This window comes from Marmota monax, unplaced genomic scaffold, assembly GCF_021218885.2.
Source record: "Marmota monax isolate L192 unplaced genomic scaffold, Marmota_monax_Labrador192_F-V1.1 WCK01_AAM20220418_F8-fsc00269, whole genome shotgun sequence".
Classification (NCBI taxonomy): domain Eukaryota; kingdom Metazoa; phylum Chordata; class Mammalia; order Rodentia; family Sciuridae; genus Marmota; species Marmota monax.
Genome location: NW_026694072.1, coordinates 896,611 through 914,273, shown reverse-complemented (window position 1 = coordinate 914,273; position 17,663 = coordinate 896,611). Strand labels below are relative to the sequence as shown.

The 17,663-nt window shown below is 45.1% G+C and overlaps 1 protein-coding gene across 3 annotated transcripts in view; it reads left to right on the top strand.

The window, feature by feature from the left end:
- The first annotated feature begins 3,909 nt into the window (after positions 1 to 3,909).
- Usp30 (ubiquitin specific peptidase 30) overlaps positions 3,910 to 17,663 on the top strand; it is a 32,358-nt gene continuing 18,604 nt past the window's right edge. For 2 of the 3 annotated variants that reach the window (XM_046464350.2, XM_058585544.1), the window contains exons 1-4: positions 3,910 to 4,100; positions 7,925 to 8,034; positions 9,099 to 9,281; positions 14,485 to 14,588. In XM_046464350.2, coding sequence (XP_046320306.1) covers positions 4,018 to 4,100; positions 7,925 to 8,034; positions 9,099 to 9,281; positions 14,485 to 14,588 — 480 coding nt within the window. In that variant the 5' untranslated portion in view covers positions 3,910 to 4,017. The remainder of the gene's footprint in view (positions 4,101 to 7,924; positions 8,035 to 9,098; positions 9,282 to 14,484; positions 14,589 to 17,663) is intronic. The other variant, XM_046464349.2, reaches the window with a different exon arrangement.

Sequence of the window (17,663 nt, the reverse complement as noted above, 5' to 3'; positions counted from 1 at the left end):
TTGCCTCTAGATAAGACCTTTGAACCACATTTGTGTTTTAAATTAAAAAAATAATGTCTGGTGTGGCAATGCATGCCTGTGATCCCAGAGGATCAGGAGGCCGAGGCAGGAGGGTAGAAAGTTCAAGTCCAGCCTTAACAATTTGGTGAAGCCCTAAACAACTTAGTGAGACTCTGTCTCAAAATAAAAAATAAAAAAGAGCTGGGGATGTGGCTCAGTGGTTAAACACCCCTCGGTTCAATCCCTGGTACCAAGTAAATAAATAATTAAAAATAACCACTACAGGGGCTGGGAATGTAGCTCTGTGATAGAGCATGTGCTTCACAGGTGGAAGGCCCTGGATTCAATCTGCAGCACCAACAAAATAAAAAATGGGGTTAGGTGTGTAGCTCAGTGGTAAAGTGCTTGCCTAACATGCACAAGGCCTGGATTCAACCCCCAGTACTGCAATAAATTCGTTAACTAATTAATTAACAGAATAGTAATTAACCATTGAAATGAATGAAAGTGGCTGTCACCTTGTATTATGAAAGGACCTATTCCTTGTAATGAAGGAAGGGAGGTATGGCTTCATACAGATGGGACAACTAGAAAAACACCACTCTGGATTTTCATCCTGAGCAGTTGAGGTTGCTGAATAAACCATTTACTGAAAGACCAATCCCAGCAGCTGAAAAATCTCCAAGGCTCTAACTAATGACCCTGTTATCTCTGAAGATGTGCCCCAACCTCTGTCTGCCTACTGGAGGTCAGACCTGGTTCCTTGCTGCGTCCTTCTGTATAAGAACATCTATGAATTGCCGACACCCCTCAGGGGTGTCAGAAGGCAGGAGACATGGTCAGTGTTCAAATTGTCCTCAATTTTGTCAATATTATTGGATATTATCCAATGTGCACGAGAGTGACTACTCATGTGGTCATCGCAAGAATTAAATAAGGCAGGCTATGTGCTTAAAATATGGGTGGATGGATTGATTATAAATGCAATGGTTTGAAATGGTCTGGGGGGCTGGGGATGTGGCTCAAGCGGTAGCGTGCTCGCCTGGCATGCTTGTGGCCCGGGTTCGATCCTCAGCACCACATACAAACAAAAGATGTTGTGTCCGACAAAAAATAAATAAATAAATAAATAAATAAATATTAAAAAAAAAAAAAAAGAAATGGTCTGGGCTGTGGCGCTCTGAGCAGATTTGCAAGCGGGGTGGCGAACACAGTGGTCAACACGGTGTTCCTCAGAGTGTAGACTACAGGGTCCCTAAGGGTACCCCAGGCCTTTTCAGCAAGTTGTGGAGGGAAAAATTATTTTCGTAATCATACAAAGACATTATTTACCTTTTCACTCTTACCCACTCAGGAGTGTTACTGGAATTTTCCATAAGCCACACACATATGATAAGATCCTGAATCCAAAGTCTAAGAGAATGTGTCTTCCTATTCTTGGGTTTTAAACTATTCTCAGTTTTCATTAGTGGTTGCTAAAGAGTTGGAGGAGAGTGGACTGGTTGACTCAAAGGGACAGGGATAATTTTGGGGCAGTGGTGAGTCTATATTTTGATTGTGGTGGTGGTTACATGGCTGTGTGAATTTGCCAAAACTCATCAAACTGTACACTGAACATGGGTGAATTTTACTATGTAAATTAATATATCACTTCAAAAGTAAAAATTATTTCTCAATTTCTTCCTTTCTTCTTTCTTTTTTTCTTCATATCAGGGATTGAACCCTGGGGTGCTTAACCACTGAGCCATACCCCCAGCCTTTTTTTTTTTTTTTGGTATGTTTATTTTGAGACAGGGTCTTACTAAGTTGTTTAGGGCCTTGCTAAGTTGCTGAGGTTGGCTTTGAACTTGTGATCCTCCTGCCTCAGCCTCCTGAGCCTCTGGGATTACACGCATAGGCCACCCTGCCTAAATCTCAATCTCAATTTCTTTTTTTTTTTTAATATTTATTTTTTAATTGTAGTTGGACACAATTTTATTTTACTTATTTATTTTTATGTGGTGCTGAAGATCGAACCCAGGGCCTCGCACATGCTAGGTGAGCGCTCTACCACTGAGCCACAACCCCAGCCCCTCAATTTCAATTTCTAATAGGATAAATATAATGAATTAGAACCCACATGTACAAAAGCTCTCAGTTTTTACAAAGGACTCCTGAGACCAACACCTTTGAGAACCACTGCACTAACAAATGTCTTTCTTTGGCACTGGGGATTGAATCCAGCGTTGCTTTGCCATTGAGCTAACTCTGCAGTCCTTTTTATTTTCTATTTTGAGACAAGGTCTCCCTGAATTGCGGAAGCTGCCCTTGAACTTTCAATCTTCCCGCCTCAGCTTCCTGATTCACTGGGATCACAGACACATGCAGTATGCCCAGCATGTGTAGATTTCTTTGGGGAAGCAATTGGAACTCAGTCTGGAGTTGAGGAAAGTGATTAAAAAGGAGATAAAAACCTCTCTGGCCTTCATGCTCTATAAAGTGTATTGCCAACGTGGAGGCCACTAACCACCTGTGGCTTCTAAGCACATGAAAATTAAGTAGCTCATGGGCTGGGGATGTAGCTCAGTGGTGCACGTGCTCAGCAAGTTCAAAGGTTCCATTGCTAGTAAAACACACACACACACACACACACAGCCTAAATTGAGAGGGTCCAAAAAGACTATAAATTATTTCACTACTAATTTTATATGGAAATGACAATATTTTAGATCCAGAAAATTTTACCATTAAAATTTATTTTCACCCCTTGTTTTTTACCTTAATTTAATTACTGAAAAATTGAGAATTACTTATCAGCTCCCTACTCTATTCCTGTTGGACAGTGCTTTTCTGGAGATAGCCAGACTTGACTGCCAAACTCCATCCCACCTCTTACAAGCTGCATCAAAGTCTTACTACATCTCCAAATTTCTTGGATTTTTCTGGAATGTAAAATGTGGGTAATGTTGAATTTGTTATGAAGATTAAATACAGTCGTACTTGGCAACATGTACTGAGCACTTAAGGGAACAGGAAGTTTGGGGCTATTATCCCTTAAGACCTCAGTTTCCCTATTGGCACCCTCGGAAATCGTCCACGTGCTCATGAAAGGTCTTTCCTCTGCAACCCATTTCCACCCTGTGACAATATAATGGCAGTGTTACTAGGAATTCACCCTGTGCACCTTGGCTCTTGTGCTCTAAGGAGAGATTTAGAGTAAGACGCGAAATGTAGCTAAAGTGTAGCTAGCAGCCGGGTGCAGTGACCATGCCTGTAATCCCAGCAGCTAGGGAGGCTGAGGAAGGAAGATCTCAAATTGGAGGCCAACCTCAGCAATTTAGGGAGGCCCTAAGCAACTTAACGAGACCCTGTCTCAAGATAAAAAATAAAAAAGGTTGGGGATGTGGCTCAGTGGTTAAGTGCCCCTGGATTCAACCCCTGGTAGTAGTAGTAGTAGTAATAATAATAATAATAAAGTGTAGCTAGCGAAGTCGATGGCGGAAGTGGGAGCAGACCCTCGCAGTAAATTACAAATACAGTAAGGTTAAAATGACACGCTAAGGAACGCAGGGAGTCTCGGGCTGGGATTCCTGGGCCCTGGGAATACACGATGCTCCCGGCCTCTCACGGAGGCCGCCTCCACTGCCGGACGGGCCCTCCCCCTCCACACTGAACATATGGCCCAGGGTCCTTCCTGAAACTGGGTCGGTCATCTGCATTTGTGAATGGAGTCTGGATAAAATGTGAAAAGGAAGCGGCCCAGAGCAGGTGGGCCTTTCTTAGCAACAGTCCTCCGCTCCCGTTGCTAACGAGGACAGGAAAAACAAAGAGGTGGTCCGTGGGCTATTACTCTCCGGTGGCCGCCACTTCCGGTCCTCCCGGGGAGCTTGTCCTTCGGCCTCGTTTCCCCCGAAGAGCTGCGATTGTGGCCGTGGGTTCCGCCGCCGCGGGAGCCTGGGGAGCCCTCCGGCGGGCGGCGGCGGCGGCGGAGTCGGAGGGGCAGCGGCGGGGCAGCGGCTGGCCTCCGGCGCGTCCGCGATGTTGAGCTCCCGGGCCGAGGCTGCGCTGACGGCGGCTGACAGGGCAATCCAGCGCTTCCTGCGGACCGGGGCGGCCGTCAGGTGAGCTTCGCCGGCGGGGGCGGGGCGAGCGGGAGGCCGGGACCGAGGCTGCAGCCGGAGCCGGCGGGGCCTTTTCTCGCCCTGGTCGGGTCCTCCCGGTGGACGCTCCCCAGGCCTCTGCGTCCTGACGGAGGGAGGCCCGGGCGCCGAGGCGGGAGGGGTGACAGGCCTATCAGGGCCTCCAGCCCTGCGGCGACACCGGTTCCGTCAGCGTCCCCAGTTCTGTCGCTGGCCCCACCCCGCGCCATTGCCACCATGCTGCCAGCGTCCCCGACTTCGAGGGCCTCCCAGTCCTGTCTAGGCCCCGGTGCCACCGAGCCCTCTAAAGCCCCCAAAGGCCTGCGAGGCCCCTCGATCCTGAGCCCCCCATTCATATCGGTCCTGGATGCCAGGTTCTCTGCCAACCCCAGTCCTCTGTAGCTCCCACGGTCTTACCAGTGCCTCAGGCCTGCCAGACATCCCCCCCCCCCATTTTGTCCATACTCCTGTTAATGTCAGTCCCCCCCTCCAGTTCTGCTAGGGATCCCCACTTCTGTCTGAGTCCTCAATCCTTTTCATGGGACTGAAGACCCTTGGGAGGGCCCCTAAACCAGACCAGGCCCCTTGATCAGTGAAGATTGCCTGGTCCTGCTGAGGCTTAAGGCCCCCCGCCCTTTCCTGGTATGATACCTGTGTCCCCAGTCCTGTCATCGTGTCTGTCTTATCCGCTCTCTCCAGGGTGCCAGGCTTCAGAGCTGCTTGCTGCACCCCCATTGCTGACCCTAAGTGACTGAGACCTGTTGCTCAGGTTTGCTTCCTTTGGAACTAGAGCAGGTCGAACGAGTTCATTATCCCAGGACTGGAAGCCCTCAATGCTTGCCCTGTCCAGGGCCCCCATTCTGTAGGTGGAAAATGAGCCTTGAGCTGGCCTTGCCCAGGACCTGATGGCAGAGCCGGAAGGAGAAGCCAGATCTCTTCACTCCCAGGCCCTGACATTCTGCTCATGATGTCGTTTTTGCAGAGAAATTGAGTTTGCAAAGTCATCATTTTCCCCTGGGATTCTCGTCCCTGCCCTGCTAAGGACCTGGGCAAGTCCTCTCCCCAGCCTTTCAACACTGCCTTTCGGTTTCCCTCGTGAACTTTGGTTTTAAGCACAGACTTTGGAGCCAGCTAGTCGTGGATTCAGAGCCACATTCCCTCACTCAGTCACTCAAGTGACTAAGTTGGCCACATCTCCCAGATCCTTCATCTTGGATGTCAGCAGAACCTACTTTCACAGGGTTTTTTTTTTTTTTTAAATATTTTTTAGTTATAGACGGACACAATTTCTTTATTTTGTTTATTCATTTCTATGTGGTGCTGAGGATCGAACCCAGTGCCTCACACATGCGAGGCAAGCGCTCTGCCACTGAGCCACAACCCCAGCCCCATACAGGGTTGTTTTAAGGATGAGATAAGATTATCAATAACAGTGCCTGGCATAACGTATGCATGCTTAAGTTTTAGTATTTGATCAGGAGATTTTTAAAGTGCTGCTCAAGTTCTTTACATTTCAGTGTTTGTTCATTTTAGCATTTCCAGGCACTTTTAAAAAAATATTAGATGTTGATGAAATTCTTATTTTATTTATTTATTTGTATGTGGTGCTGAGAATCGAACCTAGTGCCTCACACATGCTAGGCAAGCACTCTACCGCTGAGCCACAACCCCAGCCCTCCAGGCACTTTTGTGAACACATTATGTAAAAATCAGCACAGTGATACATTAAGAAACTTCAAGAAAATGTCATGAATGAGCCTGAGATTATAATGCTTAATAATTATAGAAGTTGATACTTAAGCTCTTTTTATGTACCCTATGCATGAGTGCTGATGTAATCCTCAAAACAGCCCTATGAGGTGTGTCCACGATAATCATTGTTGAACAGATGAGGAGGCTGAGGGTTACAGGGTGAAATGATGTCCTAGGGAATAGCAAAGCCAGGCTTGAACTTGAGTAATGTGATTCCATTTTCTTAACTAAGTTCTGTGCATTCTTCTGATTCTGTCTTGGAAGATCAAAGGCCTATTTGAAATTCATTTGTCAGCTATGATACTAGAAAAATATAAAACAGTCACTATTGTCACTAGTGACTCTTCCCTTAGTTATGTTTACTGAGCTGAAATCAAAATTATATTTGGCTAGGTGTGGTGGTTCATGCCTGTAATCTCAGCTGCTTGGGAGGCTGAGGTGGGAGGATTACAAATTCGAGGCCAGCCTGGGGAATTTAGCAATACTCTGTCTCAAAATAAAATTTTAATAATGGCCTGGGGATGTAATTCAGTGGTAGAGTGCTTGCCTAGCATGTGTGAGACCCCCAGTATCTATAAAGTAATCAAATAAACCCCCCTATATTCACATAATCCATGTATTGGGATAAGAATTAGCTGGGCATGGTACTGCATACCTTTCATCCCAGCTACTTGAGAGGCTGAGGCATTTATTCTTAAAAAGGGCTAGGGATGGGCTGGGGCTGTGGCTCAGCAGTAGAGCACTCACCTCGCACGTGTGAGACCCTGGGTTCGATCCTCAGCACCATATAAAAATAAATAAGCAAAATAAAGATATTGTGTCTATGTATAACTAAAAAAAAAATTTTTTTTAAAGGCTAGGGATATAACTCAGAGGTAGAGTGCTTGCTTAGCATTCATGAGACCCTGGGTTTGATTTCCAATACTGTAGAAGGAAAAAAGAAAAAGTAAGAATATATGTGCTACACATATATAGATATATATTACACATAGAAATCCACATGTGTATGTGTTTGTCTTGGTGGAAATACAGAGCTTTGCATAAAAATAGTTTTTAAATTACTGGAGAAATTTCTTCATTTGTAGTAAAAGAATAAATTCTGTCTGTGTTCAGTTCAAGGCTGAAATTAAGAAATCCTTAATTTTAAAAATGTTCAGAAGATCTTTAATTATATGCTTAATATTTTAAAATCCATTCCAAAATATTTGCTACAGGAGTCAGTCATTGAGTAGATGTTATTGAGAACTTCCAATGTGCCAAGCAGGGCCTAGACACTTCTGACCCCTGCCCTCACTTGAGGGAGACGTACAATAAATGTACTAAGTGGATTTTATGTTAGAAGGTGATAAATACAATGGTTAAAAAAAACCCAGAAACATAGAATCCTGGTAGAGAAGGCCAGGAGTGCAGATTCCAGTAACAGGTTTGGGGTGGGTCTCTTTGAGAGGTGGAGGGTGGTGAAGAAGTGAAGGAGTGGGCCACGCAGTCTTCTGGGGGACGAGGCTTCTCGGGGAGCAGCAGTGCAGAGGCCCTGAGGTCAGGGTGTGGGCCGTGTGGCAGCCAGTGTATCAGTGGAGGGAGAGAAATTGTAGGAGGAAAACTTCTGCTTTTCTTCTGAGTGAGACACTTTTGAAAGGTCATATTTTTGTCTTAGATTTTAAATCTTATTGTCAAAACATCCTGATTTATTTTAATTTTTTTGGTGCTGGGGATTTGACCCAGGGCTGCTTTACTACTGAGATGCTTCTCCAGCCCTTTTCATTTTTATTTTGAGTAAGGGTCAGGGACTCACTCAATTGCTTTGGGCCTTGCTAAGTTGCTGAGGCTGACTTTGAACTTGGGATCCTCCTGCCTCAGCCTCCTGGGTTGCTGAGATTATAGCTGGGCAACATCCTGATTTTCAAAACATAATTCTGTTACTATATATTACATTAACTTTAAACTTAGGTATTTGGTAGGATATTTTGACAAAATGTTCTTCTTTTACCTATGGCAGTGTATCCATATGACTTGTCTGTAATGAGGGAAGACAATAAACTTATTTTCTTTTTTAGATACAAAGTTATGAAGAACTGGGGAGTTATAGGCGGAATTGCTGCTGCTCTTGCAGCAGGAATATATGTCATTTGGGGTCCCATTACAGAAAGAAAGAAACGTAGAAAAGGTAAGAATGGGACCATTGCCTTGTGGTGTTTTTATCTGAAAGCGGTATAGAAAGCTGGGGGAGTGGGTAGCTTTTTCTTCTCTCATATCTTCAAAATGAGGCCTTTGGTTGTGAAACAGTGCTTTTACATTGACTCATTTATTACTCTGTAATGAAAAGATTTCTACCCTGCCTTTGCAGACTTTGAGTTTAAGGCAGGCTTTGTAATGACGAATTTCAAGCAGCTTAATCAGCTCAGTGTTCTCACTAATATAGCAATTGTGTTTTTGGTAGTAAAATTGATTAATTATGTCACTCAGTTGTGGTTTCTCTGTCTAGCTACTGATAACCAATAAAAGTTTCAAGTTTGTTTCTTCATTAATAAAAAAATCTATTTCCTTAAGTGCTCCCTTATGTAAATATTGTTTTACTTAACATTGGTGAAAGAAAGAGAGTTGTAGCAAGATTTGATCATTGCTAAATCTGGGAATGGTAATAATTTGAGTTCATTATACATTCTTATGCATGTTTGAGAACTTTCATGTTTAAAAGTTTTACAAGATTTTCAGCAGAAGAGGGGATTATATCAGATTTTGTTGATCTCTTTGCAGAAAGATTGATCAGAATTGGTAGAGTGGTGTCTTTCCCAGTGGTTGTTATCAGAACAAAATCATTGTCCCCTGGGAGCAACAATGGAGCAATTGTTTTCTGTTCTGAGAAGTGTTGCTTTTTTATAGAAGTAGAGGGAACATGTGAGAGAATGACGCAGGGGAAGAGGAGGAGGTGGTCACCAAGTGTTCTCATACACTTGACAATAATCCAAGCTGTGCCAGACACTGTGGTGGAGTCAAAGCTAACATGAGACAGGGATGAGTCCTCCTGTCACTCACGTCTGTAGGGCAGAACTGGGACCAGGCCTGGGCACAGAAAGAAAGCCTGGCTCCCAGAGCTCATCAGATAAGGACCTGCTCAGATCAGGGTTCCAAACTTAAGGTCACCGTGTAGAAACTCTGGGTCCCAAATGGGAGGAAAAGAAAGTTGGTCCCGTGTGATGTGCTGTTCTTGTGTTCCTCCAATGTTTTTAGGGCTGGTGCCTGGCCTCGTCAACTTAGGGAACACCTGCTTCATGAACTCCCTGCTGCAGGGCCTGTCTGCCTGCCCGGCCTTCATCAGGTGGCTGGAGGAGTTTACCACCCAGTACACCAGGGACCAGAAGGAGCCGCCCCGGCACCAATACTTGTCCTTGACCCTGCTGCACCTCCTGAAAGGTATCTAGCGGCACTCCCAGGGGGTCGCGCACATTTTCAAGAAAAGGCCTAGATGGCAGACAAACAAAGGGTTATTAGCTTTTTTGTAGAAAAAGATCACGTAGATGGTCATGCAAAGATAGATACAAACAGGTGTATTTTTTAAAAATCAAAGATTAAACCATTTATTTAAAAAATAATATCAGCTTTTTTTAAAAAGGAAAAAATCCACTACCAAAGAAACATTTTGATTGTAAGAAGCACTCTAGTTTCAAAACCATTAAAGTTGAAAGGAAAAAAAAAGTGTGCCTTAGCCTAGGAAATAAGGGCAATCACAAAAATAAGTCATGTGGAATCCTAATAAATACTCCAGAATTAATCAAAGAAATGTAAACAAAATAATAGTGCCACTTAAATTTTTTAATATATTCTTTTGCCTGTCAGTAAAGATTAAAAATTCACAGTCCTGGCCACTGTCGGACAGCACTTCCACATGCTGCTGCTGATGGGTGGAGCTCCATGTATTCCTTCTGGAAGGTGGTTTGCAACTGCCCTGTAAGAGCTTGTGGAGTGTTCAGTACCATTTGGCCTCATACTCCCACATCTAGGAATCTGTCCTGAGAAAGTACTTAGGAAAATGTGTACTATGGGGCTGGGGGGGACCTCAGGGGTAGAGTGCTTGCCTAGCAGAATGAGGCTCTGGGTGTGATCCCCAGCACACACACACAAGAAGAAAACAAGACATGTGCACTGTGATTTATACTAGCCAGGAAAATGGGGTTCTAACAGCAAAAATTGTACGAATGGCTAAACACTGGCCTTCAACTGAGAAACTCTCAGTATGTATTGATAATGGTAAAGATTTGAAGTTACCTGTACAACTTCATTTTTTGTGGGGAGTGGTACCAGAGATTGAACTCAGAAACACTCGACCACTGAGCCCCATCCCCAGCCCTATTTTGTATTTTATTTAGAGACAGGGTCTCACTGAGTTGCTTAGCACCTCACTTTTGCTGAGGCTGGCTTTGAACTCATGATCCTCCTGTCTCAGCCTCCTAAGCCACTGGGATTACAGACATGTGCCACCGCACCTGGCTACAACTCATTTATTTAAATACTTTCAAATATTTATTTTGACCTTTTTAAAAAAAGTTATATATGACAGTGGAATGTATTACAATTCTTATTACACAAATAGAGCACAATTTTTCATATCTCTGGTTGTACACAAAGTATATTCACACCAATTCATTTCTTTATACGTGTACTTTGGATAATAATGATCATCACATTCCACCATCATTTATAACCCATGCCCCCTCCCTTCCCCTCCAACAACTCTTAGGGATAGGGAGAGAGGGAGCATGGGAAGAATAGACAATTTCATTTTTAAACTAAGTTTTTTGACTGCAGAACTGTCTTTCTTCCCTATAACATCTGTTAAAATCTCATAGGCAGGGCTGGGATATAGCTCGGTGGTAGAGTGCTTGCCTAGTATATATAGTCCTCTGACTTCAGTCCTCAGCACTGAAAAACAACAAAACAAAAAAAATTCATGGGTATTATGTAGAACATGATAGATACACAGAGGTCTCCAGCACAAGCCTATAATGGCAAAAAAAGAAAAAAACAAAAAGACCATGAATGGTTAAAATGGAATGCTTAAGCAATCAGTGATGTATAGCTATGCAGAATCATTTTTATAAAATCTTTTTAATTTGGGAAAGGCTAAATATTAAGTTTAAAAGAGCAAGAAACAAAATGTGATATAATGTCATTCAGCAAGGTAAAAACTTCCACAGATAAAGGCTGGACAGAAAAAGACCAAAGCATTAGCAGTGGCCATGCTGGTGTGTAGTTATTGATAGTTTTAAGAAACATTTTAAAAAATCATACTTCTGCCTTCAACAATAGCATGTATTTCTCTGATAGTCAGAACAAAAAATCAGACTTAAAAAACTTCCAGCTAAGATTGCTTCATTGAGGTATTTTGCCTTGGGAATCTCTGCTTGACACAAAAGTCTCTAGGAAACAGGTCTGCTCTTCTGTATAAGAGGTGAGTTGAGAATAATCCCCTTTCCGACCCTGTTTTAAAAAAATACCATTGCAATCCTGGTGCAGTGGTACACGCTTGTCATCCTAGCTACTCAGGAGGCTAATCCAGGAAGATAGCAAGTTCAAGGCCAGCGTGGGAAACTGAGACCCTGTCTCAGAAATAAAACATAATGGGTGTAGGACTTTGCTTAGTGGAGAGCATTTGCCTAGCATGTTTGAGGCCCTGGGTTCAATCCCAGTACTAAACAAACAAACAACCATTTAAACTATTTTTAAGCGTATAGTTCAGTGGTCTTAAGTACAGTCACATTGTCATACGACAGTCCCCACCACTCGTTTCCAAAGCTCTTCATCACCTTATACTGCAGCTGCACCCATCAGACAGAAACTCCCTCTCTCCCCTCTCTCCAGCCTTTTGGAGCACTGTTCTGTTTCTAAGATTTTGACCCTTACCTCATGGAGCCGTGAGATGCTGCATGTCCATGTATTTCATAAAAGTGGACCCTATAATATTTGTCCCTTGGTGGCTGTCTTACTTATTTCACTTAGTATAATGTCATCAGGATTCATCCACATTAGAGCATGTACCAGAATTTCATTCCTTTTTAAGGTTGATATCCATGTGCATGTACTGCATTTGGATTTTCCATTCATCCATCAGACAGGGGACATTTGGGCCTCCATCGTTGGCTCTCCTGAGTCACGCTGCTGTTAACATCAGTGTGCAGATATCCGTCCAAGTCTCTGCTTTCATTTATTTTCTGTGTAGATCCAGAAGAAGCCCTGATGGGTCAATTGGTAACTTTGTTTAAATTTTTGAAGAACCACCATTCTGTTTCTACAGAGGCCACACCAGTTTATCTGCCAGGCAGCAATGCAGAAGGGTCCGAGTATCTTCATGTCCTTGCCATCACTTGCTGTTTTCTCTTAGTTTAATGATAACCATCCTCACGGGTGTCGAGTGGTATGTTATTGTCTTAATTTGCATTTCCCTAATGATAAGGGATGTTGAGCATCTTCTCATTTGTTTATTGGCCATTCATATCATCTTTTTTGAAAAAAAAAGTCTGTTCAAGTCCTTTGCCTATTTTCAAATTAGGTTGTTCAGATTTTCTGTTGTTGAATTTTGCTAGTTCTTTCTGTGTTCTGGGTATTGATCTTGCATCAGATGTGTCATTTACAAATCTCCTCACCTTGGTGGCTGCACGGTGGCTGTATATTGAGATGCCTCTGTTTATTTCCCTCTTGTTTCCAGTGTCTCGTCACAGTCAGCAGGCTGTGGGGAGCATCCTGTGCACTGTGGGCTCTTGGGCATATAAGCACATGGGTCCTTAGGTAAATCCTGAATAAAGTCAAGCTGCTGGACTGGGGGACATGGAACTTTTAGCAGATATCGCCAGGTCACCCTGCAGCATTTATTTATTTATTTTTTCCCTAATGAATTTTTTTTTATTAGTTGTTCAAAACATTACAAAGCTCTTGACATATCATATTTCATACATTTGGTTCAAGCAGATTATGAACTCCCATTTTTACCCCGTATAGAGATTGCAGAATCACATCGCTTACACATCCACTTTTTTACATGCTGCCATACTAGTGTCTGTTGTATTCTGCTGCCCTTCCTATCCTCTACTATCCCCTCTCCCCTCACCCCGCAGCATTTAGACAAAGTCAGGTTAAAGGAGGCATTGGAAATTTTCCTGGGGAGAGAAAAAGTTCTCAGAAGGGCTGCCCAATGAATGCAGGAAGCAGGAAGACACAGTTCTTCTCAGTCCTTCCCTTTGTTCTGGAGGGTGGAGGACTGACCCCAGGATATGTACACTGATAGGTGGACCCTCAGGCCTTCTCAGCACTAACTGCCCAGGCTGCTACTTCTCACTTGTCCCCATTCAGGGTCACCAGGCATACTCAGACAAGGATGAGGGTGGTGATGGATTGGGGTGGGGTCAGAGTCCACACCCTCCAGAATCAGAGCTTAGAATATATTTTAAAGGAGTCTCTCTCAAGTCCGCTGACTGCAAATCCAAGATGAGAAACAGGCTGACCTACTTGTCTGCAAGTCATTGAACTTTCAGAACACCCCCACCCTGAGGTGGCAGGCTCGACTTCTTCTCTCCCACACTCTAGCAGTACTGGTCCAGTGTGGTCTCCTACGGGGGGGGGGTGGTTGAGATCAGCAGTCAGGCCAGGCGCTGGCACAGCCTGTAATCTCAGGGACTCCGGCTGAGGCAGGGGCATCACAAGTTTGAGGACAGCCTCGGCAACTTAGTGAGACCATGTCTGAAAGTAAAATATTTAAAAAGGGCTGGGAATGTAATTCAGAGGGAGAATGCTCCTGGGTCAAAGCCTAGTAACACACACACACACACAAACATACACACAAAAATCAGCTGTCATCTCCCTGTAGCCAGTGGGCCAAATCGCTCCCCTTCGTTTTTATTAATAAAGTTTTATTGGAACACAGCCATGCTTATTTGTTCAGGCACTGCCTGTGGCTGCTTTTGTGCTGCAGCAGCAGTTGAGTGGTTGCAACAAAGAACATGCGACCCTTTACAGAGAAAGCGTCAACCTCTAGATGTATTTATAAATTCACAAGCCAATCAAACTTCTATTTTCCTTTATTAGGATTGCTTCTACGCTTGACTGACAAGTGAAGCTCTTAGCAGAGTTTTCTGGCTGCCACACACACCCTGACACGCTCTGCTGTGGTGGCCAGAAGCTCAAACGCATACAAGCACAGCGAAGGCCTTGCCAGGGGAGGGCTCGGTGTGGAGGGTACACACTGGTTACCCACTGGGTGTGGGGTGGACTAGATGAGAGTTTGAGGCCCCTTCCCACCCAGAGAATCGTGAGCTAAAATAGTTTTACTCAATAAGAACCTTGCATCAATAGATTTAGATTGACTATGGTAACTCAAAGATCAGAAATCAGTTACCGCATTTAAATACTGCAGACTCAAAAACACTAGATCCACTCGACAAACATGAAGTGCTAATAGCATAGTAAGCACAAAGCTACAATGAATGATGACGAAAGCCCTCTAGTTCACAGTGAGTTCTGCGTTCTTAAACTGTGATTAACTGTGGCCTGGTGTACTGTTGTAGATTTTCTGGTGTTAGTCATTTGTTGGTGCATTTAGTAACTGGCTTTCCGTTTTCATTTCCAGCTTTGTCCTGCCAAGAAGTTACTGAGGAAGAGGTCTTAGATGCGAGCTGCTTGCTGGATGTCTTAAGAATGTATAGGTGGCAGATCTCTTCCTTTGAAGAACAGGTGAGCACAGCATGCAACAGGTGTAGCTCAGAGAAGCCTTTTCCCTAGAGGCTTAGGGAGCAACCTTGCAGTTGCCTAGTGTGAGTGTATGTTTATAGTGCAGGTGACAGAACCCAGGGTCTTGAACACGCCAGGCAAGTGTTCTACTATTGAGTTCCATCCCCAGTGTTTCTGTGACATTTTAGACAATCTCAGTGTTTTGGGACCAAAGCATCAACTTCCTCCCTGCTCTTGTGATCAGAGCAGACACACAGCCCTTTCCACCCAGTGGAGAAAGGTTAGCGGCATGGAGCATAAACAGTTGCCAAAGAGGGAAAATATTTCAGTTCTCCAGTGACCTTGCTCTACAGTGGCTAGATAGGGAGGCCTGGGTCCTTTAAAAAGTGGCAAGTGGTGTCATCTTAGTGTTCCAGAGATTTAAGTGAGATCCTTTTTTGGCCAAAGCTCTCATTTTTAAGAAAGTCAGACTTCAGAGATGAGCTTAAAGTGGCCCCAAGCCTTGAGCAGGGGTCATATGCAACCCCAAGACTTCATTCCAGCCACTCCTACCTCCCTGGTCCACACCTGCAGCTTCGCTGTCTGCTTGGGATCTGGCTGCCCTCCTCCGCCCCAGACCACCATCGCCAATGGCAAGCCTGAGCCAGAGGCCCCCGGGGCAGCTGCAGGAGGGAGAAACCACTCTGTTGCTCACTGCAGCGGGGGGCCTTTTCTGTTTTGTGCAGGCCGCTTCTGCCCCTCTGGTGCAAACACAGACCTGAGAAAGGGGACATGGCCTTCTAGACCTCCCCAGACTGTGGGGCTGGAGCAAGAGGCATTCTAAAAACATGAAAAGGGAACAAGGGGCCTTTCTAGCTCCCCTTCGTTTAAGATGACCTCTAGTTCCTCGTTCCTGTCTGATCTGAAGCCACGAACATGTTGGTGATGTCTCTGCTTTCTACATATATTTAGTTATATATGGACACAATATCTTTATTTTGTTTATTTATTTTTATATTATGCTGAGGCTCGAACCCAGTGCCTCATGTGTGCGAGGCAAGCACTCTGCCACTGAGCCACAACCCAGCCCATGTCTATGATTTTTTAAGATGCATATCTTTTAATCCAATTGTATGTTGAAATGTTTTTCCATTTAGAACGCTGGAAAGCGTGTGTGTGGTGCTGGGTACATAAGTATTCTACCACTGAGCTGAACTCCAGCCCTTTTAAATGTGTCTCAACTGAGAGTATGGATTTGAGGTTCAGTCCCTGATGACATCAGATAACTTTTGTTATCAAAGACCCACGTAAGGGCTAGGGTTGTGGCTCAGTAGTAGAGCGCTTGCCTAGCACGCATGAGGCACTGGGTTTGATCCCCAGCACCATATAAAAAACTAAATAAACAAAATAAAGGTATTGTGTCCATGTACAACTAAAAATATTACAAAAGACAACAAAATAAAACAAGACCCACTTAAATTATACCTGATTTCCTGGAAGTGTTCTCAGCATGCTCAGCCCAGAGCAGTCCCTGGCTGGGTAGTGCTTTAGTGTGCAGGGAAGCCGGTGATCGTGTCTTTCTGTTGGTCTCTTGCTCTTTGAAGGGATCCAGAGCATCTGGCACGGGACCTTTTCCATCTGCAACACAGAGGATCTAGTTAGTCAGTAGTTTACTCTTGCTGACCATCAACACATTTTCTGTCTATAGCTCCAGAAATCCTTCTTTGTGTAAACTGATTTGATCTGTACAACAACCCTGTAAGCAGTTACTATTATTATCCCAAATTTATAGATGGGGTCACTGAGGCTTGGAGAAGGGAAATGATTTATCCAAAGTCACAAAGCTGCTTGGTGGCACAGTCCCATTGGAGCTTACCTGGCACTACAGCATACACTCTCAAGCTCCACCCTCTTCTGCAAAACTGTTCATTTCTGGGAGGCTCTGCAGCTCTGTGACTGACAGGACAGATTGTGGTCTGACTCTGCCCTGCCTCAGGAGTGCTCCAGGGCTGGGGCAGAGTCCTGACTGTCAGGGCCCATCCAGTCTCCTGGGAAGAGCTGAGTCCCTCCCGGCTCCCAGCTCATCACTCCCTGTTCCAGGGCTGACTCTGTGCTTGTGCTCTTGGTAACTGGCCAGGCTGCCCCTGGATTATGAATCTGCCTCTGGATTATGAGTCCCTGGGTGGCAAGACCCTTGCCTTGTTTATTCTTGACTCTTTTCCCAACAAGTATCTGTTGAGTGCCTGCCTTGGGCAGGGCCTGTTGAGGGCAGGAGGTGGTACAGCAGACCACTTGGCAGATCCCCTGCTCCCATGAACTTGAATTCTTGTGGTGGAAGGAGGGGGATGCAGGCAGTAGACAGGTGATTTCAAGATGTGCAAACAAGAAAATAAATAGGATGACATAATAAGTCCGTGGTGGGGCACAGGGGAGCCTGCTGTAGGCAGGGAGGGCCCATCTGGAGAGGTGAGGCTCTAGTGAGACCTGAAGCATGAAGAGGGGTGAGGCCGTGCAGAATGTTCTAGCAGAGCAGCAAGCCAGGATGGAAACCTAAAGATGGCTGTAAGCCACAGAGTTTGGAAGACAGCAGGGAGGCTGGGGTGGCTGGCTGGGGCTGGGGCAGTGGGAGGGACGGCAGAGGTTGTCAGGAAGCAGCTGGTGCAGGGAGGCTGTGGCCAGGGCCTAGCTTTTACTGTGTATGCTGGAGGGGGCCATAGAAGGCTTTGAACAGCGCCTGGTTTGATCTGACTTGTACTTGAAAAGGAAGAACTAAGGGGGCCAGAGTGAGAGGGAGAGGAAGGCGGGAGGCTGTGGCTACTCCACCTAAGGTGGCTTATTGGCGGTGGGGGGACAGGCAGCTTTGTATATTGGCCGGGGAGGTCCCCCTGTGGGGAGCCATTTCAGGGAGGCCTGAGGGATGGAAAGGGCAGCTTGGGTACGGGTGGGCACGGCTTGAGATGGGAATAAACTTGTTTTGCTCAAGGGCCATGAAAGAGGCCAGGGGCTGGAGCACGTCGGTGAGGTAGAGTGTTCTAGAATGAGTCAGGGTCAGGGCCCCTCATGGAGGGCTTTGCAGGAGATCAGAGGCTTTTCCCTGGC